The sequence below is a fragment of the Periplaneta americana genome, chromosome 1, assembly GCF_040183065.1.
Source record: "Periplaneta americana isolate PAMFEO1 chromosome 1, P.americana_PAMFEO1_priV1, whole genome shotgun sequence".
Taxonomy (NCBI): domain Eukaryota; kingdom Metazoa; phylum Arthropoda; class Insecta; order Blattodea; family Blattidae; genus Periplaneta; species Periplaneta americana.
The window spans coordinates 129,759,079-129,784,840 of NC_091117.1; the positions used below are offsets into that span (position 1 = coordinate 129,759,079).

At 35.6% G+C, this 25,762-nt stretch overlaps 1 protein-coding gene across 1 annotated transcript in view; it reads right to left on the reverse strand.

Moving 5' to 3' along the window:
* Positions 1 to 25,762, reverse strand: part of raptor (regulatory associated protein of MTOR complex 1) — a 128,346-nt gene that overhangs the window by 25,205 nt on the left and 77,379 nt on the right. Inside the window, exons 16-20 of the mRNA XM_069827267.1 lie at positions 22,636 to 22,781; positions 22,252 to 22,349; positions 19,100 to 19,202; positions 18,185 to 18,339; positions 5,597 to 5,767 (exon numbers count right to left, since the gene is read on the reverse strand). Coding sequence (XP_069683368.1) covers positions 5,597 to 5,767; positions 18,185 to 18,339; positions 19,100 to 19,202; positions 22,252 to 22,349; positions 22,636 to 22,781 — 673 coding nt within the window. The remainder of the gene's footprint in view (positions 1 to 5,596; positions 5,768 to 18,184; positions 18,340 to 19,099; positions 19,203 to 22,251; positions 22,350 to 22,635; positions 22,782 to 25,762) is intronic.

The following is a 25,762-nucleotide window of genomic DNA, read 5'->3' on the forward strand; positions in this document are numbered from 1 at the left end:
TATTCTTCAGAAAGTTATATGTTTTAGCACTATCGGTTCTGTAATTAATATTTTCAATAAATTTATTGAAACACTTCTTTTTTGCTGTTATGATTGCTTTTTTAAGAATGGCAGTCTTCTTCCTCCAATCTTCTGATGTTTTGCTATGTTCTGCTTTGGTTCTTGCTTTATCTCTATCTTGTTTCAATAAATTCAGGTTTTCTGTCCAGAATGGGGTGTATTTTTTTAGTTTGCCTCGTGGAATGTGCTTTTTTGCAATTTTAAGAAGAGATTCACAGAAATATTTGTTCAATCTATCTGAGTTTGTATTTTCCATTAGTGGTGTGTTGAGCTTGAGGTATTTGTCGAGTTCTGTTGTAAATAGTTTCCAATTCGCTTTCTTAAAGTTCCATGTTCTTTTGTTATTGTAGGGTTGTTTTCTTCGGTTTTGGTGGAGATGGATAGAAGCGATGATGACTCTATGGCCAGATCCAGAGTCTTCAATTATTTTTTTCTTGGTTTCGTGATGGATATGTGATGTTACTAGTAATAAGTCTGGATTTGTACCAGAACCAGAATAATGAATGAAAGTAGGGGGATCTTCTTTTCTGTAGACAATGTATAATGGAACTTTCTTATTAAATTGATTATATTTTTATACACAAGTTCTTTATAATATAATCTTTTATAATGAACACCCTTTCTGTTACCGTGTCATTAATATTCTCCTAAAATTACCGTACATCAAAAAATAAATTCAATGAAGAATGACCATAGTCTCAATCAAGAATGATTCACATATTACCTTAAGTAGTCAAAACTATTTTTAACGGTATAATTAAATGAATTTCTAGCAACTGGGAAAGACGCTTATTGTTAATGACTGTGTTCAGCTGAACTTACTGTATTATTAGCCTATTATTATTATTATTATTATTATTATTATTATTATTATTATTATTATTGTTATCATCATTATTATCACTATTACTATTCATTCATTCATACTGTTCTGCCCAAGGGCAGGTCTTTCACTGCAAACCCAGCATTCTCCAGTCTTTTCTATTATCTGCCTTCGTCTTAGTCTCCACACATGATCCATATATCTTAATGTCGTCTATTATTTGATTTCTTCTTCTGTCCCAGAACTCTTCTCTTGTTCACCATTCTTTCCATGCATCCTTCAGCAGGCAGTTTTTTCTCAGCTAGTGACCCAGCCAATTCCTTTTTCTGTTCCTGACCAGTTTCAACATTACTCTTTCTTCACCACTCTTTCCAACACAGCTTCGTTTCTTATTCTCTCTCTTTCACATGTTCCATCCTTCTCCATATCCACATTTCAAATGCTTCTAGTCACTTCTCTTCACTTCGTCGTAATGTCCATGTTTCTGTCCCATACAATGCTACACTCCACACAAAGCACTTCACTAGTCTCTGCCTTGATTGTTTTTCTAGAGGTCTGCAGAAGCTGCTCCTTTTTCCTATTGAAAGCTTCCTTCGCCATTGCTATTCTCCTTTTGACATCCTGGCAACAACTCATGTTACTGCTTACAGTACACCCCAAGTATTTGAAGCTGTCCACTTGCTCTGCTGCCTCATTTAGAATTCGCAAGTTTACTTTTTTTCCTATGACCATGCTCTTTGTCTTGTTTGCATTTATCTTCATTCCATACTGATCACAGCTGTCATTCAGCTCCAGTAGCATATCCCTTAGTATTATCTCCTCTTCTGCTAACAATGCCATATCATAAGCAAATCTTATGCACTTTACTTTTCTTCTTCCTACTATTACTCCTCCCATGTTCTGAAAACAGTTCTTCACTAAATCCTCCAAGTAAAAGTTGATCAGGGTAGGTGATAAAGGGCATCCTTGATACACTCCTCTCCCTATTTCGCTTCCTTCTGACATTTCTTCTCTTATTCTGACTTTGACTCATTTTATATCAATGTTACTGAACGGCCTCCTCTCTTTTCAATCCACACCAATTTTCTTTAGGATCCCCATCAGTTTATTCCATTCCACTCTGTCAAACGCCTTTTCCAGGTCCACAAATACTATATACACTTCTTTATTATTATCTAGGTATCTTTCGCCAATTGTTTGTAGCAGTCCAATTGCATCTCTCGGACCTTTTCCCTTCCTGAAACCAAACTGCTCTTCACCGAATGTGATATCAGGCTGAAGCCCTGAACTTGTTAAATTTCTTGACATTATTTTTCTTTGATATTGGAAGCAACACTGTCTCCATAAAATCTTCAGACCAGTTGCCTTTCTCATATATTTCGTTGCATAATGACAGAATTTCCTCCTTGCCTTCACCCAAGCATTTTACTAATTCAATGAGGATTCCTTCCGCTTCTGTTGCTTTCCCATTCTTCATTTCCCTAAGAGCTAGTTCAACTTCTTCCCTTAAAACTGAAAATCCTTTTTCGTCTTCTAATATGTCTGCTTCGTCTTCTGTTACTACAATTATTTATTATTATACTACTGTTACTACTACTACTATTATTATTATTATTATTATTATTATTGTTATTATTATTGTTGTTGTTAATGTATTCTTTGTCCTCATTCCTAATGTCAATTGTAAAAAAACATTGAGGATTCTCTTAGGAATCAAATCAACTAAAGTCGATGGTGGTAACAAAGTTAAAAACTAAATATTTGACGCAATTCATATAGCCTTAACAAATCTTCTATATAGAATAAACAATAGCCATTTCGAGCCTTAGTCACCAAAATCACAATAAATAAATGAATTCAGAAAAATTATATGAAAATTAAAACAAAACATTATTCGTCAGTGGATCTTATCACATTGTGGTTTGATTGGAAATGAATCCGCAAACTTTTTGGCTAAGAAAGACACAGCAGTCCTACAGAAAATTCAACGAAATTTATCCTACCATCTATAAAACTGCTATCAAGAGAAAATTTCAATCAATGTACATACAAAACTGCAAAGACAATGCTGAAGGTAGAAGTGACAAATTCTTAAATCTAATTCAGGAATTGTTCCTCAATTACTACGAAAATCTGCAGTTGCAATGTACCAATTAATTACTGGCCATGACTGTCTGGCAGAATATCTACACAGGATTGGAATACTTAACTCTCTCTTTTGTGTGTTCTGCAATTCTAACGAAGCCATGAAACTGGAGAGGTCTCATTCAGAAATGTAATGGAAGTTGTGTTTCAATGTGGAATGCTCGAATGCCAATGGACTAATCTTGCAATTGCAACTTGTTCCCATTGCTCACTTTTCTACTGTTTTGATTTTTTTTATTGACATTCCACATCTATACAGTTAGGAATCTATGGCATGTACTTTTCTCATATTCATTCACTTTCGTGTCCATTAAGAACATTTTGGCAACTGCGTTTTCCTTTAAAATGAATCAAAAGTGTGACTGAATTTTTTTTCAATTTCGATGGCGCTGCAAGCTAAATGGATGACTTGCCATGGGAAGACTATCACCACAGGACTCAGCGCCCTCAAATTAGTAAGGTGAGCCAGGTTTCATCACTGTTCGAGTGTTCAGACCCGAAGGCATCCCTTGTGAGAGTGATGTCAAACTGGCCACTCATTCTCTATTTTTGCAAGATAACTACCATTCATTGCTTTCAAAAATCTGGAAGTTAAACTATCTTACTCTACTCGTAGTCAACAAAGTTCTTTCCTAAATTACGCACAAGGTGATTACTTGAATCTTTACACTAGTCTAGTATATAATTATGATTGAAATTGTGTATATTGACGTAAATGTAGCAACTAATTCACTCTGTTCCATATCTATTGCAGTTCTAGTCACCGCAAGTTTAGATATCTTAAATGGTTTTCAAACAGCTTACGTCAATTTATTACAAAAAAGATATGGCACATAAAAATTATAAAAAATTCAAAACTTATTTATATTATAAAACTTTTTATAATTAGAGAAAACTAGTAAAATCGAAACTGATAAATTAATTTGACTTCAAAATATCAATGAAAATTTAAAAAATTAACCTAAGAAGTTTTGGGAACATGTTGAATCATTTCGAAAAACTGATAACTATCCCTCTGAATTAATATTTAACAATAAAACCTCAATGATCAAAAAGATATTGTCGATGCATTTGCGAATCAATTCGAATTGAAAGCAATAAAATCAATTGTACAGACAGCCTAACTATACCTACAGTAACACATGAAGATGTTAGAAAGGCAATTAAAAAATTTAAGCTGACTAAAACAATGGATAGAATAGGGACCAATGGTGGGCTTATGTGAGGGTGGCAATGAATCTGCGAGTTCCTTAAAAGCCATAAGTAAGTAAAACAATGGGCACTGATGGGTATTTCATATTTTTTAATTAAAGGTTGTTCCGAAATTCTTATACCTTTATTAGCTCACATATTTAACTCGAATCTCAAAACTGGGGCATTTCTTTCATTTTGGAAACAAGTAGCAATAATTCCCGTCTTTAAAAGTGGCAAAAGAAATGCAATAAGCAATTACAGACCTATCTCTTATTTTAAATCATTTCTAAAAAATTTTCTAAACAATAATTCACGTACATATTTCCTTTTATGTGAAAAACAAAATAAATTATGCACAACATGGATTTTTCTAAATCCAAATCCACTACAACTAACCTGGTCTCTCATTTGAATCAGATTGTTCCAGTAGTTGAAACACAGGGTCAAACCAATTCAATATATTTACTGTTTCTTGTTCACGTTAATACTTGTTTAAACTTGAAATTATACTAGTTGAACTATTAAAAGTGTTATAATTTAAACAGGTTATGTACCTATTGACAGACGTGTCCCATTTTGACACCGGTGTGGTGTCATCTTTAGTGTCCTTTGAACTACTGCTGTTCCAGCTGATCTTGATTCGTAAGTTGTAGGGGTGGGGTGTGTTGCTCTTATGGTGGGGTGTGGTTGTTTGTGTGTCATGTATTATGATGTCGAATAATGTATGGGAATTGAATTGCAATTGTGTAATAAGTATATGTTGTGGGTGTGTTATTGTGTGTTTGTATATTTAGTACTGTTCTAATATGTTTAACTGTGGACATTTTGGTGTGATGTGTAGTATTTCCATATCTGTTTCTATGTTATTGTAGTCGTGATTATTGTTGGTAATGTGTTCTGCGTAATTTGATGCGAAGTAGGGTTTAGTTATGGCTTTGATATATTCATTGCATCTTGTTTGAAAGGATCTTCCTGTCTGTCCTACGTAAAAATCTGGACAGCTGTTGCATTTTAGTTTGCAAACACCTATTGAATTATATTTATTTGTATGTTTGATGTGATTATTTTGATATTTCTGTGTTGTGTTCTTTGTTTTATATGCTATCTTCTATTTTAATTTTCTGAATTAAGTTGCGATTTTGTATGTATTGATATTGTGATATGTTAATGTTATGTATTTATTCTCGCGTGTTGCGTTGGTTTGTTCTGTTTTTGTTTCGCCTACTACCTTCAGCCGGGTTTGAATATACAATATTCAGATCCAAATGCAACCACTATAACCACTAGGCCAATGGGAATGGCTTAATTATTATCAAATAAAAATAATTTTGTAATGCAAACTCATCAAACTACACATAATACTGCAATACACACCCAAACGTGTCTTTACCAGCAACAGCAACGTAAGTTTCATAGGGATGGAATCTAATAACCGTCGGAGGGTGTGGACACCTCGAGTTGAAGACTTGGGACTCTAATCTCCCTGATGCTATCCTCCGCTGCTCTTCTCGTGCTTCACAGCGAAGTGCACTGTTTCGCTGGTACCTTTAATCATACAAATCATTTACACATTATACTAAGATGCAATGTTACAATCTCATAAAATTTCTTTGAAATGATATTAGCTTATTTCTGTGTTACACATATATTTATATTTTCATTTAACATACCCATCTAACAAAATTTTGACTTATGCTAGTCATAATTAACGCAGATAATCATAGCCACTGCTAGTCTGTTTCCAACAACAATGAACTCAATGGTTCTTCTTAACTAGTCTTGGTTTAATTGATCCTCATTTTTATCAAGATTATATGTAGTCAACATGTGGATAGCTATTATTGGAGGAAAATCCGTTCAGGCACTGGGAATCGAACCCAGGACCTCTCAGCTTTGCGCGCTGAGCACTCTTTCCACCTGAGCTATGCTGGGACCCGATTCATGGCACCGGCCGAACTCTCCTCCTTTGTATTTTTTTTTAGTAAGTTATTTTACGATGCTTTATCATCAGGTTAGGTTAGTTAGCATCTGAATGAGGTGAAGGTGATAATGCCGGAGAAATTAGTCCGGGGTCCAGCATCGAAAGTTACCCAGCATTTGCTCATATTGGGTTGAGGGAAAACCCCAGAAAAAACTTCAACCAGGTAACTTATCCCGACCGGGAATCAAACCCAGGCCACCTGGTTTTGCAGCCAGGCACTACTTTGTATCATCAATGAGAGAGTTCAGGCAGTGCCACGAATTGGGTCCCAGCATAGCTTAGATGGAAAGAGTGCTCAGCACGCAAAGTTGAGAGATTCTGGGTTCGATTCCCGGTGCCGGAACGAATTTTTCTCCAATAATAGGTATCCATATGTTGACTAAATATAGTCTTGATTATTCAATGAGAACAGTGAGGCCTCATATATTATATCAATGTTAACAGTGATTCAAAAACTGTTGTCGAAAATGGCCATAAAGTCATTTAAATATGCGCTCCTGATACATGACTTATATGTCTAAAATGCAGGTAGTAGGCCATCAATGATACAAAGGAGGAGAGTTCGCCCGGCACCATGAATCGGGTCTCGGCATAGCTCAGATGGGAAGAGTAAAGCTGAGAGATCCTGGGTTCGATTCCATGCCAGAAGGAATTTTTCTCCAATAATAGATATCAGGTATCCACATGTTGACTACATATAAGTCTTGATTATTCAATGAGGACGGTGAAGCCTCATATATGAATATATACCTCACTTTAAATTTATGCATCTCATACTGCTGGCAGGTATTGTTATAAATTGAAGATTGTGAACCAATGGCTTTTGAATTAACATGTCTCCGCTTCCTATTACAGACCTCCACAATTGATATCACAGTGACATCTGTTAGAAAGAGTTCAGAACAGAGTAATGGGAAGGCTGAATATGTACCTTAATTTTCTTCATTCATCTTTATTTATGAGCAAAGAGTTTTAACATGCTGCAAATTTATTACACTGAGTGAGTTTGAACTTGTGATACCTGAGATCAAGAGGAAAGCATGTTAACCACCACCGTGGAAGACATTTGTAACTACTGTTGCATATTTAATACATTCATTAAGAAATTAGTAACTACACTGGCACATGCGATGTATATATAATACTATATGATGCTGCATCAGTACAGATGGGAGGTACCACCAACATAACTGTGATTCTGTATTAGCACATAACACCAACACACGCACATTAACTGCCCTTACAGAAAGCACTGAAAATGTTATATCCAAAGTCGTACTTTTTCTGCATCTCCTGACTAGATTTTAGTTCACTTGAATATGTTCTTCTGGAGTAAATGACGCAATTCGTCTTCAATAATTACATGACACTTCTTACACTGTTTCTTGCTGAAGTACTGATTCGAGAAAAAGCCAGTTAAAATTAATCTCTACTCTTACTAACCGAAGAACATTTTACATACAAATGTGTACCAAATTAAGCCTATGGCACCTTAGAATGATATCTAAATGGACGTCAGAATTAACTTACCAGACATTATTATGCTATTTTCTTTATTCTTATTTCATATATTAAGTGAAGTTCAAATAAATGTGAACACACATTCCCTTTTTAGTGTCAAGCTAATGACTAACAGTTGATGTAGCAGTCATTGTCACTTTTCGACATGACCAGTCAAAGATACATGACCTATCATAGCATTATACAGAACTCTGTACACCACAGAATCTATGCACATGAGAGACCACACATGAAGCTGGACAGCCGAAGCTGATCTCTGCTGCTTATAGAGTATAGGATTGTAAAACATTTGGATTTCATAAATAGTCAATATTTAATTATGTTTTTGTTTGCATTTCTACAGTAATCCATTTCTGTTACCAAATTTGTCACTGATTTCATCAATCTGGATCAAAAGCAATAATTTAACAACATCAAAGAGCGTATCTTCATTTCATCAACATTTTCAATGTCTGATCAGAGCGGGTAGAAGAGAAAGTGACGTTACTTCCTCTAGTTCAGTGGTTCGTCACCGAGTGGCGCTAGCCCTGTTTTCCATACCCAGTTTCAGGATCGCTAGTCAAGTGAATGCAAAAGGTTTTTAAAAGTAACCCATTAGATAAGAATGTATTGTAGAGTATTTAGTTACAATATTTTACTTCTTTAAAAATGTAATATTGCCACATTAACAAATTGTGAGTTATATAACACAACCCTGAATAATAATTAACCGAAAAATGGAACATTGTGCCGACTTCAGCCAAAAATACGCAAAAAAAAGTACAGCATCGCAAAATTGAACATTTTTTTGGCATTATAAAATACGCATTGACATGAAATTATAGTTTTTATACACAAGAAAGAATGTAATATAATATTATAAATGAGACACTTTATTGTCGCCAATAGTTTTTATCTACTATTTAGTCATTAGTTGCAGTTGTATCTGGTTTATACGTAATTCAGGGGAACAAAAAATGTTACGTGCAACTTAGACTCATAAATTAAGCTGCGATATTATATCTATGCTAATATAAGTTTTGATCTTTTGAAATACCCAAGTTATTTTGTGTTTTGTAAAATTAAAACAATTTGGTATCACTGTATTAAGTAGTTGTATGCTACTTATTGGAGAATATTAAATTAACGACTTTCCCATGAGATCTATTACTTTCTCATATGCTCGATTAGAAATCTCTTATGATGTGGAAACGTAATAAACAAATGCAATAAAATTGTAAACCAGATTAAGTTCTAGCCTAGATGCAAAATAGAATTATACTGTACTTTTGTTACTGAAATAACTTTTACGTTAATTACGACTAAAGTGCTATTATTAAAAATAAAATAATTAATAATTAAACATGTATATTTAATGAAGTGGAAGCTAGGTGCTTGGATTCAATTAGGAGTTCACAATTAGCACTTTAATACAGCACATTTTTTAACTGGCACATAGATTGAAAATGTTCAGATGGAGAAAGTCTGTGGTAATCATCACAAGATAATCATTTTCTAATTCCAAAATGTTGCTCTAGAGCAGTGATGTCAAAGAAAGAGCGCCTAACGGACGTTTGATTCCTTCCCGTGCTTAAGTGCTGGAATGGGATGCCGTAAACACAGATAAGAGCGAGACACAGGGGCAGACAAAGGGAATTATTTTCACACGCCTAGACTTGAACAGAGCAGTATATACCGCACGCACTGGAGATAAGCGAGCGTTGGGCGTCACTTTACTCCTGTGTTTATGAAAACTTGTGATAAAGCTAGCCCAGCTATGCGCTATTAGACGAAACATCACATGTTTTGTCTCCTGGCCTTGCTTGTCTCTGCTAGGTCCCGCCTCACAGTCAGCTGGTTAGTTCACGCGCGTACTATTTATTTTCTTTATTTGATATTTTCAGTCCTTTCTTTTCAACGGTGCACCAGTAAAAAATATGTTTATTTGTACTTTCAATGCGGAATCTAACCATATAATTTAAAAATATTTTTTTCGTGGGCAAAGGCGTCTTAATGAAGAAAAATCTAAATTCCTCCATTTCCATAAAAAGTAAGAAAAACTGTTTACATGTCAATATAAACTTTAATTTCTCAGCATCAAAATAAACCATGATTTTGATCATTGGGTGAAAGGGTTTCGGAGCCACAACAGTTTGAAGTTGCTAATTTTGTGAAAATACGATAAATTAAAATATTTTTAATTTAAACACTATTAAGTTCTGATGCCTCAAACTTTGCACAAAGCATTGTATCACAGTTGTCAACGGACAGAAAAAGTTTCATTCTATTTAAAAAATGCAAGGTCAATTTTCTCTATATTTCGGTCGATTTGAGATAGAATAGCCCATACATTAAATTTGAACACTATTTATTTAGGCCTACAGGACTGTCTTCAATTGAATACCTCTTTAATAACTGTACTTGATATTTTTGTTATGTAGCCCTATACATCTGTCAATTCAGTTTACATATTTGGAAATTAGAAGTTTATCACATTAGTATATACACTGAACTTTTGTAAACTTTGTGTTTACAGCACATGTTTATGAATCATTTGTTTTTAATTTGTTGTTTGTATTTCTTTATGTTGGTGTGCTTGTAATTGGGGATAACTCCCTGTAAGGACCCTCAATAAAGAAATAATAAATTAATTGATACATAGTAAATAATCTAGATATTTGCACTTATGGTAGTCTGTAATGTATGTAATAATTTTAATCGTTCTTCCCCCTCGATATCTCTGTATGTTTGTTCATGGTATGTTGAATAATGTCGCTGTATGCTGCTTTTCTTACTAATCGTATGTTTTCCACATATTAAGCACTGTATTATCTCCTTCCTGTTCCTTGCATAGGAACTGCAGTGCTCATTCGAACTGTAACTTGTTATACGATCTCTTCGCTGGTGCGTGATTAATGCCAACTGTACACTGTACAACCCTCACTGAAGTACGTATTCGTAGCTGGCGCGCTCTGCGTGCTCCAGTAGCGCAAGCGTTCTCGTAGCGCATATACGCTCTGATTGACATCACTGCTCTAGAGGATCCTGGTTAAATTTTTTCTGTCAGAATATATTTAAATCTGCTATCCCACAAGAATTAATATATTTCGCTAGTGCTCTGAATCGTCACTCTAAATAATTCAAGGGTTCTTTCTTAGACAAATGTGTTCTTTGTACTGACAATTACGTGTAATATAATATTTTCTAAAATCGTGTAATGCTAGAATCCTTGTACAAGGCAGACGAGGGAGTCTTTGAGTTCAGCGTATCTCCAAGGTCGTTCATTCACCTTTGAATTCTTTTGTATTTTCACTTTCCTCGAACCGATCACAGTTTATGACTCTAAAAAAATGTATCGATTTTGAAAAACTCACACTAAACAGCTGAAATGCTGGTCATTCACTGGAAGGAATTACAGTCAATGTAACTAGCTATAATTTTGGGCATTCAGGTGTGGAGTAATGGCACATAAATGCATACAAGTGCATGATTAGCTAAGGTGTTCTTCTGATTTTCGGGTGTCACATCCAATTATTTTTTACTCGGATATTTAACGATGCTGTATCAACTACTGGGTTATTTAGCGTCAATGGAATTGGTCATAGCCAGATGGTATTTGGTAAGGGTACATTGTTATGAGAAAGGATTGATGTCCTCTTCGTTGGATATTTTCTCTTCTTTTCTTTTTTTAAGATATTGAGGCAAGTTTGGGAAAATATGTGTTATGGGATACGGTTTTGGTCGCCAGTTCTTGCGTGGAAGTCCCACTTCTTTATCGGCAATAATAAATTTATCAGCTCTTACAATCAAAAGTCGCATCCAATTATTTTTTACTCGGATATTTAACGATGCTGTATCAACAACTGAGTTATTTAGCGTCAATGGAATTGATCATAGCCAGATGGTATTTGGTAAGGGTACACTGTTATGAGAAAGGATTGATGTCCTCTTCGTTGGATATTTTCTCTTCTTTTCTTTTTTTAAGATATCGAGGCAAGTTTGGGAAAATGTGTTATGGGATACGGTTTTGGTCGCCAGTTCTTGCGTGGAAGTCCCACTTCTTTATTGGCAATAATAAATTTATCGGCTCTTACAATCAAAAGTCGCCCTCGGTAGCGCAGTTGGTATAGCGCTGGCCTTCTATGCTCGAGGTTGCGGGTTCGATCCCGGCCGAGATCGATGGCGTTTAAGTGTGTTTAAATGTGACAGGCTCATGTCAGTAGATTTACTGACATGTAAAAAAAAACTCCTGTGGGACAAAATTCCGACACACCGGCGAAGCTGATATAACCTCTGCAGTTGCGAGGTCGTTAAATAAATCATAATCACAATCAAAACCGCAGAAAAATGGATATCACAGACATAAGAACAAGCATACAGTTTTATGTGTCCGTGGAATTGCTCTACACCACTTCTGAAAAGTAGTCTAGTCTTCGGGTGGATAAAAGAAACGTCTCTTCCTTACAGATTATACAGTATAAATGGATTTACATCAAGAACAAAACAATTAGGCTTATTACTACTCGCTCACATAAACGGGACAATAAAAATCACCCGAACACCACAAGAAATATCTTCTAAATTCCATAGCAGAACGAGTTCTACCTGCTCTGTCCATAGTATTAAGATGAAAACTGCAATCTTAAAACGATCGCCACGCCAATGTTTCGCTAAGTTGTCGTGGCGACACTAGGGGGTTTAAATGTCCCATTAGACCCTTGCCGAGTTACCACACTTTCTATTCTAAATGCTCTGGTCTGATGTTCGTCAAATCAATAGTCAAATTTAAATTTCTGTCTGTCAACTCAGTTGACCATGGTACGAGATTTTTTTGGACTTCTGCACCATGTCATGCATGCAGAGAAATTGAAGCTAAATATATACGACTTTACAATAAAGATAAGTAGCTAAAAATCGTGACGTAATGTTGCGAGAAATCAAAGCCAATTGTTTCATCATCATCAGTAGCACTATAGCCCAGTGTGGGCCTCGGCTTCCTTTAGGAGTTTCCTCTACAGGTCTCTGTCTTTGGCCACACTCCACCAGCTTTTGACACGAAGCTTCTTTATATGAGTATCATGTGTCACACAGTCTATCTAACGGAGCCTAGGTCTTCCTACTTTCCTCCTCCCATCAGGCTTAAATTCCATAATCTTTTTTGGCATCTCATGACATGATCCACCCATCTCAGTCTGGATATCTTGATTACTCTGATTACATCGGGAGATTTAAAAAGCTGGTATAGTTCTTGGTTATTTCTTATTCTCCAGCTTTCTCCTTCCTTTAGGGAACCATAGATTCTGCATAATATTTTCCTTTCAAATATGCCTAATAAAGCCGGTCAAATACACATTCAGTTTCTCTCGGATCTTGCTTCTCAAGCTCCCCATTCTCGTTGCTTCCACGACAGCACTATGGGGTGTAGAGAGGAGTGGGAGGGGAATGCCAAGGACTGCACGGGAATATAATGCAAGCGGGAGATCCGTTGTCTCGCATTTAACGTGAGCAGCGAAGAACAGTCTTCATAAGTAAAATAATGTGTACAATGGCTGCGAAAGCTAAAGAGAGTGTATTGAATAAACTAGCTGATGGAACTTACACTCTGCAGTGGTACTCACTATAAATTACAAGAGAGCCGAATATAAGAAACAGTATCTGTCAGAGAGCCGCACCAAATTTCACAGTACTCAAACTTGGTAACACACAGCCTTATTACATTTATGGATAAAGACATTCATTACTGATTATAGTCATTGATTTTTATATTAATATTTAACTGTTTTATATTATTATTATTACTATTATTATTCCATGTATTGTGGGTCCCTATCACCACGGCATGGCGCATCCTCAGGTTGCGGATAGAGGAGACGGCCTCCAGATATGGAGGGTAGCTGCGAATATATTGAATAAGCAGTCGTGGACAGCCGATAAGGGGTGGTCCTCCAGCTTGGGGGTTGGGCGAAGGGCTAACAACCCATCACCGTAAAAAACAGCTTGTTACGAAACCTAACAATAATATTAAAATGGATTTGAGGGAGGTGGGATATGATGGTGGGGACTGGATTAATCTTGCTCAGGATAGGGACCAATGGTGGGCTTATGTGAGGGCGGCAATGAACCTCCGGGTTCCTTAAAAGCCAGTAAGTAAGTAAGTACTATTATTATTATTATTATTATTATTATTATTATTATTATTATTATCATTATTATTACATAATTTTAAGATAACTTGCAGTTATGTAGACTGCTGTTGTGAAGTTGAAGATCGAACTCTGCTACTCTCCTGCACAATTTTGTCAATATGAGCTGATTGATTTGTGACATATCCTCAGGAGGTTTTTCAATTGGTGTGACGAGATCTATGTTTACTCTTGATGAACTTTATCTTGCTGAAAGTCATTTCACAAATATACGTTGATCCAAAAAGACACATTTTATATCCACACAACACCAAGTTTCCTAACTGTTTTTCTGGAACTGTATTCCAAAACTCTAAAACTGAATTTGTTTTTCATTTCTCTTGAAAAATACTTCTAGTTCTGAATCCTGCTGGAGATCTATAAGTTCATTTTTCAGAATTCTAATCTCAAGGCCAAAAATTGACAACCCAGTTACATCTGCTGTCATTTTTAATGTTTTTCTGCTCTCAATTTAGAATCTTTAAGATACTTGCTGTCAAATATGAATGCACGGTATTACAATGCCTATTAAGATTAAATCGTTCATAACCTTGAAATATGTCATAACATAATAAACTTCCTTTTTAGCAGGTATGAAGAAAAAATCATGCTCCCAACTATCTTGAGAAACTCTTCCTTCCTCTTCCAGTTTTCTTTTTTTTCCTTTCGAAAAAACACCAGCCATTATTAAACACTGCACTGCAATAAACTTACCACTATCAATTAACTGTTCAACTGAATAGGAGTATTCAGTTGCTTGTTCATAGAAACTAAAAAAAATGTATATTTCACTTTGAAAGCTTCCAACGACAATGAACAAATACAAACGGTCTGCCAAACAAACATACACCTCATCAAAACCAATAAGGCTGAACATAGAAATTTAATACATTGCATTGTTGAACACATTTGCTTACATTGCATTGTTGGACATGTGCGCTACTGTATTCCACTGCTAGGAATGATACAGGAATATCCAAAGTTTTGTAGAATTTCAAATAAAGATATATTTATTCTTAGAATTTATATTTTAGAATTTAGATGTAAACGTAATGAAAGTAAAATTATTCCAAGAGCCACAATAAATGTCCTTCAGAGCCGCATGCAGCCCACAGCCTGCACAATGAGTATCGCTGTACTAGAGAAACTGGATATAAGTCGGGGTAGCAGTAGCTGGGAGAACTTCAGGGTAAGGATTTTGTGAATCTTTGGTGTTTAAATTGTAGCACAGAAATTACGGAAATCGATATTATTATGATTTATCGAAGTACATATGGAGTTTCAGTGCAATAATTTTGCGTTTCCATATGGTGAAGAATCGGTAGAACAGAGAAAAAATCTTTCCGGCACTGGGACTCGAACCCGGGTTTCCAGCATTACATGCTGGTGCTTTTTCCACTAAGCCACACCGGATTCAAGCTCCAATGCCAGATTGAATCCCTCTCGTTATTTAAGTTCTACCTACTGTGTTCCCCTTTGTTGACCTACCCTCGTGTACCGTGTCACACTACGTGTGACAGTAGACACACTGTCCAACCACAAGTACAAAGGTGCACTCATTACGAGTGATTAAGTGGCTGGGGTCCGATAGAACAAAGGGGAACACAGTAAGTAGAACTTAAATAACGAGAGGGATTTAATCCGGCATCGGAGCTTGAATCTGGTGTGGCTTAGTGGAAAAAGCACCAGCACGTAATGCTGGAAACCCTGGTTCGAGTCCTGGTGCTGGAGAGAATTTTTCTCCGTTCTATGAATTATTAAGTTATTGACTTTGACTAATTTTGTCGAAATAATATTTCTCTTGTGATCATGAGATTTTGTATTATTTTGAACGCTAAAAGCCACAGAAATATTTCACTTATAGAATACATTGTAATTTATATATTTTTTAACAATTTCAGGTGGTAATTCAAAAGGACACAAATGCTCCTGTTGGCTATGTTCAATGTCAAAGAGAGGGTTGCAACACATTGCTTATTTATAACGGTAGCACTTCGGCAATGATGAGACAAATGTAAAGAAATCAGGCATTCATCAAGAAATGAAGTTTCCAAGGCTGATAGGATGGCGGTTAGAGACAAATGTGTCTCTATGTGTGCAACAGATTTTCGTTTCTTCAATATTGTCAGCAGTGAGGGGTTCATTAATCTGTTACAATAATTAATTAATACAGGTGCCAAATATGGACAGCTCAGTGCTAAAGATGTTTTGCCTTCCCCGAGGACTGTGTCTCGACATATCCAAGATCTGGCTCACCAAGTCAGAGATGAAATGATTCCTAAAGTAAAGGAAGCTATTAATAGACATCAGTGTGCAATGACATGCGACCTCTGGACTGACAATTATCGGAAGATCCATTACCTGACGATCACATCGTCCTATATAGAGGAGTGTGAGGATAAATGGGAGTTAAGGAACAACGTGCTCACCACGACAAAATTCCCAGAGGTCACTGAAACTGGTGCAAACATTCTCACCGAAATATATGAGCAAATGGCAGAGCTAGATATTACTCCCACACAGTTACAAAATGTTACCGTTGTGACAGATCAGGGATCCAATATCAAGAAAGCTCTGGAAAATCACAAAAAATGTCCCTGTATTATGCATTGCATTAAGACACACACTGAATGAGAAGTTCTTAAGTAATGAGATTCCTGATGTGTTTCATTCCATCCAGACCGCATCTAAAGTCATCAGCTTTATGAAATACTCCGGTTTAGTCACTAGACTAGAAAAATCATTGCTTCCTGACATCGAGACCAGGTGGAATAGTGTGTATATGATGTTAGATTCGTTCCATAAGCAGAGGGATCAGATAGAGAATATTTTGAAAGATGTAATGAAGGAGGAAAAGATAACTTTTTACCAAGAGCAAATAATGAAAAAAATAATTAATTTCTTGAAGATTTTCAAAGAGGCCACAGATGATTTGGAAGGCACAAAAGAACCGACCTTGCCATTTGTTGTGCCATGGGTTTTTAAATTGTTAGATTCCTGCGAAATAGCTGCTGATGATGAGATCATGAGGAAATTAAAGAAACAGACAGCAAAGTTCATAAATGAAAAACTTCTGAATGAACTGCATGATATACAACATTATGTGGCCAATTTTCTTTATCCCTCTTTCAAGGAACTTTTAGTTCTGAGTGAAGATAAAAGAGAGGAAATTCACCAAAATGTCCGAAAGATCTTAAATAAAGTAAAAATAGTGGAAGTGAATGTGGATCCTTCGCCTTCTCCCTCAAAGAAATACCGAAAATGGTGCTCTACCACATCAAATCATAGAGACGAACTGGAAAAGTACATGAACATGGATACTACAGATGATTGCAAAAATCTTCTGTCTTGGTGGAAGTTACATGCAGACTCTTCCCCGAAACTTGCTAGATTAGGGCAAGAAGTTTTCTGCAAGTAGTGCTGCAAGTGAAAGGAATTTTAGCATGGCAGGTCTGGTTGTGTCTGAGAAACGAAGCTCTGTTGATTCTGATCGTGTAAATGATATATTAATTACACATAATAATAAAAGAGCCAACTGAATGGATTTGAACAGTGATTTCAAAGTCTGATTGATAGATAGCTTGTAAGTTCTCATTAAGAAGATTATAATGTAGGAATAAGTACAAAAATGAGGAAAGAGTACATTTGTTTATTTTTAACTTTTATACCCATATGTACAATAATATCAATATGAGTATAACTATATAATAATATATATTGAATATATACATTTCCTTTGCTAAGTTGCATTGCATTGAATAAACTTTTTTTTATTTTTATTGCATTGAAAGTGTATAAAGAATTAGTATTAATATATATGTGAAGTTTGTTTCAATTGCCGTGACTTTCTATTTATGGATAATTGTAATAATATTATTAATATTCATCACAGCCTCTGTATCCATACATTGTGTGAATTACGCTTTGAATATAAGCTTATATATTACATGTAAAAAAATAATTAATTATGTAGTACTGCAAATAAAACTCACTAAATGCATATTTAGATTTTGCTGGTATAAGGGATCAAGGCTATCTGTAACAAAACTTACTAATGCATATTTTAACATGTTTTACGAAGTTTTTATTCTATAAATAAATTTTCACTAAAACTAATTGTCTGTCCAATACCATATCGAACTATTGTGTTAGAATGACTGGATGGTCATGTACTGCTTCCATAAGGTTGACTCGGCTAATTCGGGAGCAAGTGACTTGAGCGCCGAAAACTTATTACACTGATGGGCAAAGTTTGCACTCTCAAATAATTATAAGTGGATGTTTGTATTTTAAACTCACCTCCATTCCCGTTCATAATGTAGATCACTTTCCACATCATTGTTCTGTAGGAACTTCATCACGCGCTGAGCAAAATATTTACAGCTCCAGTCAACAAACTGAGTTGTTACTAGAGGCTTATGGCTACTATTTACATCATTTTCTTCCTCAGATATCTGTAAGCATTAGAAAACAGAGACTAAGTAGAAAATAAGGGAGGTGAAACGCAGAGGTGAGAGAAGTAGCAGAAAAGTGATCAGGGTCATTTACATGTAATAGCCAGATGTTTAAAAAAACGTAAGCAGAATATGTATCCAAGGGAGTGGCAGCACTGTATACACAGAAAAGTGAAGGGCCACATCACGACTAATGTAAGCTGGTGGAATAAAATATAATATATTATTATTATTATTATTATTATTATTATTATTATTATTGAATTAGGTATGTATCTTTTATTTTACAATATGGAACAAGATGACCCTCTTTCTTCAAGTTTTTTTTTTTTTTCATAATCTATGAAGAGAAATTGGGTTTCCAGAATAAATTACTTTAAAACAATGAACATTAACTTGTTTCACAAGATGGTAACGTCGTTAAAATTATGACAATTTTTAACTGTATTTTCGAAAAGATAAACAAATCTCACGAAATGATCATCCATAATCCTGTATCAAAATTGATTGTTTTCTGGAAGTAACTATGTTTTGAAATTGAAATTGAAATTCCAAATCTGCTATCCACGCTATAATTTTAATTTATCCAGCAGTACATATACTCGTACTTATAACAATGAACACAAGTATATGATTTGCCTGTATCTGTTTCTTTCTCTGGAAGTGTGTGAATGTATCATATGCAAATTTCAGATATTCCATACTGTTTTATAGCATTGAATAAATTCAACAACGTAAATTTCTGCTTTAATAAACTTACAGTATTGGGCATGATTTTGCGAGTACGAGATGTCAGGTGTGCCGATCGAGATGCTGTAAGCCGATGTAGCTCTGATGTTGAACTAGTGGGTGGTGATTCACCTCTGAAAGCAGAGTTCATATGTAATTATTTATTGAATTCTAAATATACATTAGACACTGTGTTAAACTCACGTACATACAGTCTCCCAAAAATGAATGAGATGCCGGAATATTCTAAGTCTCAGATACAAGACACTGCACATGATTGGTGACACAGAGCACAGGTACACAACGTAACAAGCAACTGAGTTACTTAAATTCACTGTATTTGGTTTCGTGTTGGAACTAGTTCCGAAACACATTTGGAAACTGCAAGAAAATGTTAATTTCTTGTAAATAAATCGTATAGTAACACCGAAATTTGGGCCTTCATGAGCAGACTGACAAGGCATGCAAGAGCAAGATCTTTCGTCTCAACAGACAGCTGATGTGTCTGACAATGAGTGTCATATGGAAGAGAGTGAGTTCAAATCCTATGTGAGAAAGAGTTCTTTATTTCGTCAATAACATTAAAATGGAGTTTTAGAAAGTTCGGAAATTAAGAGGCCAATTCACCTTGTCGTTGTACTTGTCCTAGTCCTTATAATGATCGTTTTTGTCTTTGTCATGGTCCCCATTGTGATCCTTGTTGTTTTTTTCGTGGATCTTATTGTGCTCCTAGCTGTATTTGTTATGATCCTTATCGTGATCTTTGCTGTTTTTGCCATGATCCTTATCATAGTCCTTGTTTTTTTCATGACCCTTATCATGAGCTTGGTCCTTGTATGCCACTTATCGTGATCAACTGATCATTGTCGTGGTCTTATCATGGCCTTTGTCATGCTTATTGCCGTGGTCTATGTCGTTATCCTTATCATGCTTATCTTGGTCCTGGTCTTTGTCATGGTTCTATCGTGACCCATGTTGTCTTTGTCATGGTCCTGGGTTTCTTCGTCATGCTCCATATTGTGATCCCTGTCTTTATCTTGGTCATTATCGTAATCCTCTTTATCTTTGTCATGGTCCATATAGTGATATTTGTCTTTAACATTTTCTTTATCATGGTCCTTGTTGTCTTAGTCATGGTCCTTATCGTGATCTTGTCTTTTTCATGATTCTTGTCGTGATCCATGTTGTGGTTCTCCTCGTGATCCTTGTTTTTGTCCTTGTCTTTGTCTTGGTCCTTATCATGATCTGATTTTGTCATGTGCTTACTGTAGTCCTTGTCGTCTTTGTCATGTTTCTTATTGTGATCCATGTTGTTTATGTAGTTGTCCTAATCATGGTCCTTGTTTTCCTCGTCATTATCGTGCATGGCCTTGATGCCTGTCGTAATCCCTATTGTCGTCCTTGCCATGGTCCATGTTGTAGTCTTTATTGTGATCCATACCATGATGCTTGTCATGGTCTATGTCGTGATTCTTATGGTGGTCCTTGCCATTGTTCTTGTCTTTGTTGTTATTCTTATTATGGTTCTTGTGGCCTTGGCGCTTGCCGTAATCCCTATCATGGTCCATGTCGTGGTCCTTATTGTGATCCATATCATGATGCTTACCATGGTCTATGTCATCATTTGCCGTTGTTGTCTCTTGTTTTCCTCGTCATGGTACTTATCTTGGGCTTGGTGCTTCTCGTGGTCCTTATCATGGTTCATGTCTTGGTTCTTGTCGTGATCTTTATCATGGTACTAGTTGTAGTCCATATTGTGATCATTATGGTGGTTCTTGTTATGGTCTTTGTCTTTATCTTTTCTCTTCTCATGGTCCTTATAATAGTCGTTGTTGATTTTATCGTGGTCCTTGTTGTCTTTCTCATAGTCCTTGTGGATATAATCCTTATCATTATCCTTGTCTTGGTGCTTGTCATAGCCCATGTTGTGACCTTTATTGTGGCCTGTCACTGTCCTTGCATTTGTCCTTGTCTTTGTCATGGTCCCTAAAGTGGTCCTTGTTGTCTTTGGCATGGTATTATATTTGTCATTTCAAAATTAATAATATTGTTTTTCCTCTTTGGTAAGTGACCTTTGTGTGACATGATACCATGTATACTTTCATGAAAGATAAAACATCATGAATGTAAACAGAGACCTGTTCCAGAAGCAGACAACTGATAACATTTTGCACTGGTGTGCACTTTGAAGGTGGGTGAAAATGCACATGCATGGCCAGACATCTTCTTGCATGGCTACATTGATATTGTGTGAATTGCCCTATAGAACTTAAACTTTCTCATCATTCTTTTCTTGGGGGACTGTACATCGTTTTGTGATCAAAGTTCTTCCTACTGGCATACAGAATGAAAAATTGCATAACGAAGTCCATTTGTGTTAATGATTTGCAACTTTCTAAGAAATGCACTTCACTTACAGAACCTGAAACTAAGTTCTTCATCTTTGTGTGATTTTTTAAAATTTATATTTCATAGGTTTCATTTATCCAAATTATGTACATTAAAGCATGAAACAATAATCGACTATCTCCCAGAATAAGGGTCTAAGGTATATTGTTTTACCATCTGAGTTAGATCTTTATTCCAGAGGGTGTTCAATTGTTACCTTTATAATAGTAATGTCACATTAATGTTTTCAATTTCTATCATCAATGGAACATTTTTCAGAGGAACTAAATAAATAAAGTATGTTAAAAGAAACATCGTCAATACATGATGTAACTCTATTACATATAAATGAAGCAGAACAATAACACAGGCCTGGCATGTAAAAACGTTTTTGAAAATTTTAGCTGTCCCTTGCATATTTTTGTGCTAAAACAGAAAATGACTTCTAAAATGTCATAATCATGTACAGTTTTTTTCACAAAATTTAAATTAATATTCGTATAGTATTAACATACAAAATGTGGATCTGATACTTTACAGCATTCATACAACAGTGTTCTTACAATTAGTGGTGATTGTTTTAACTTGTTAGTGGTCTTTGCAAACAATGTCTAGAAGGTTGTATCATGCTGTAACTTGAACCTCTAACTTTGCAGTGTGTTATGAAACATGGCTAGCCGTGATTGTGTGAATTTCTCAGATAAATTTTCCTGTATCTGTGGTGAGTTTATGATTAAGAAACATCACAGAAAAATTAATTTGAATTCATATAAGTAGGCAAATAAGTAAACTTACGCTAAAAATGTTGGTCGACCGGACGGAGAAGGAGGCAGAGATAAAGAAGAAGACATTTTAGTGTCATTTACTTCTTTAGGAATTGATGTATCTTTCACCTGTTAAGTAAGGAAAGGAAAACTTTGTTACATAATGTAAAATTACAATAAACGGTAGTAAAAAAATAAATTATACCAATGCAATTTTTATTACAGCAGAACAATTAAATATTAATATGCAGATAAAATGAAAAAAAATGAGAACAAATTCAGTTATGAAATCTGTTAAAATTTTCTTCCTGAGGAAACAGTACATCATAGATTATTACTGACTGACTGATTGGCGAATTTCAAGTATGGAATGGATTACATTTTTTTCTAAAAATATATAATTACAGAAACTTACTTGATCTCGGATGTGATTAGTGACTGTGTGAGACATATGTCGAACACCAGGATGTGGATCCTGATCCAGTGTGACTAAACCATGCCACAGTTTCATGTAAATGCTGCCATAAGAGAGACTGGGTAGGTTTCCAAGTTGTCCATGTCCTAAGGAAAGAAATATTATGAAGACTTTACAGTATTACCATTTGTAGCATAATTTAACAATAAGTGAAAACTATCACAAAAAAGAATGTTTATATAAACATCACTTTAAATCTATAAACTGTTACTGCTTTAAATTTTTGCTTACATGAAAGTTATTCTAACCTTGTATAATCATGTAACAAAATTTAATTTTTCTCGACCAATGAATTACTTTGTTACATAACAAAATGATAAAGTGTCATAATGATGCGTGTAATGGTCGCACTTTATTTTAGAAATAAATACGATAAATATTTAAATTTCGAAACATGACATTACACAAATAAAAAGAATAAAATTCAACATATACCAGTTCTTACATTTTGATGTTTCAAAGCTTGTTGTTTTATAGAGAAATCAGTATTGTGTCAAGGTCACATAGAGATGCTCCAGGAGGAACACAATTGTAAATAATATAAATACTATAGCATATAATTAAGTGTAATTACATGTGCCTTTTACAAGGATTATTATATTTTGTCATTATAATCCACAGTTAATTTCCGATTTACCACGAAAATCATCTGTAGCTGCATTTAGATTGGCAACAGGCCATGACTGTTTGTCCAAACACCTGCATAGAATTGGAATATATCAGTTCCCTAACTGCCCATTGTGCAACTCAAACCAAGAAATGGATTCGGAACACCTCTAAGTCTGTGCTTCAGTGGCTGACCATGATAATATCTAGTGGAAGCACGACACATCACCACGCCAAAAAAAGTTCAGAAATTTCACAACTGCAGGCAAGGTGATGCTCATGCTGTTCTTTGACTCAGAGGGTCCATTACTTTGCCACTTCATGGAGAGAGGAGAATCTGTCACTTCTGCTCGATACTCCGAAATCCTCCATACTGAATTGTGTCATGCCGTCAAAAACAAGTGACCTGAATGTATGTTTGTGAAGGTGTCATTTTGTTACATAACAATGCGAGACCACACACAGCTCAGCACACCATGGACACCTTCAGGCTCCGAGGTGCTCGAACATCCCTCTTACAGTCCGGATTTGTTACCTTGCGACTTTCAGATTTCCGGCAAGCTCAAAATTGACCTGAGAGGGCGCCAGTTTGCGACAGATGGTGACGTGATTGAAGTAGTGCAGCAGTGGTGCCACCAGCAGTCGAAAGACTTCATGAACAAGGTATCAAAAATCTGGTGAGCAGATGGGATAAGTGCCTAAAGACTGGTGGCGATTATTTTAAGAAATAAAATTCCTCTGCGGAGAAAACAATTATTTCTCGTTTTCATTTGATTGGTCCTCATATTTACAAAGTATACAATAAGAGTTAATTCTATATGGCGCACTTTTTCTATCAAACACACCAATCTCTCAGGATCGGATATTTTAAAAGTTCTTTATCATAAGTGTTATTAAAGAATTCCTTCAAAATGCTTTAATATGTTTTACAGCTCATATACTTCTTTCACCAGAAGATGCTACTGAAAATGTGAAAACTAATCCAATTAGATATGTTGATTATTAGTAAACTTCACCAAGATACTGTTCAAAATATATGTATCTGCAACTTGTGTGTGTTTTTAATGGTGGGTATTTGACTGTTTGTCATTCAAATATACGAAGCTATTATATATTTATATTATGTTTTATTTAACACTGCTTGCAACTGCTGAGGTTATATCAGTGTCGCTGATGTGCCAGAATTTTGTCCTGCAGTTCTTTTACATGCCAATAAATCTACTGACATGAGTCTGTCAGATTTAAGCACACTTAAATGTCATCGACTTGGGCCGATATATCGAACCCGCAACCTCGGGCACAGAAGGCCAGCACTATACCGACTGTGTCACTCAGGCAGACACAAAGCCAGTTATGCAGACCAATTTACCAATAGAGTCATTGGCCAGGATGCACGATAGGAGGTGGCTGTAGAAGTTTGGTTTTTATCATTGTTAACATTTACTAGTTCATATTTGCATCACTCAAAGAAAAAGTGCATGTTCGGTAAATGGCTTCATATTGCTGTTGGAAAAGCACTGTCTTATTTTTCACCTAATACAGGTATGTTCAGCACAGGCAATTCTAGTTTTTAAATGGAGTGCAACAGTTATGTAGAATCTCAGAACCATATGCAAGCACATGCTTAAAAGATGTTTTTTTAGTACGTTATTTTACGATGCTTTATCAACATCTAGGTTATTTAGCGTCTGAATGAGATGAAGGTGATAATGCCGGTGAAATGAGTCTGGGGTCCAACACCGAAAGTTACCCAGCTCATATTGGGTTGAGGGAAAACACCGGAAAAAACCTCAACCAGGTAACTTGCCCCAACCAGGAATCGAACCCGGGCCACCAGATGCGCTAGCCGTTACTCCACAGGTGTGGACCTTAAAAGATGTTCTATGTCACTGTTGCACCTCGTTTAAAGGCTAGAAATGCCCATGCTGAACATGCCTGACCTAATATTTCAGTAAAATGGACTACTATTGTACAAATTACTTAGGATTTCAAGAGTTCAAGAGTTGCAAGTAATTCTGGTGCTCGCCGTTGCTAGTTTTGCTGATATGAATGTATTCATTCACTGTGTCTTCATTTTGCAGATTTTCAGATTATATTATATGGTTAGTATTATTTCAGTGATATAGTATTCTGTTACATATGCGTTATGTTTGCAGCACTTTGAACAAATTCTATGTGAAACCAAATATCTTGAACAAGAGTAAGAAGAGAAACATATGGTCTCTTAACCAATTCTGTTGCACCACTAACAGATTAAATGTCAATGTTCAATTTTTGTTATTATGTGTATTAATATGTACAGCAGATTCTTCCAGGTTTTTAAAATGGGACACTGTTGTTCTCTTTGCTTTAGACTGAAAGTTCCAGGATGTTGTGCATATCTTGAGTAGTCTGAAATCTCATGTCAGTAATTGAGTTCTTGTTGACAATTTACTAACATAAATATGAAAAAGAGTCATAT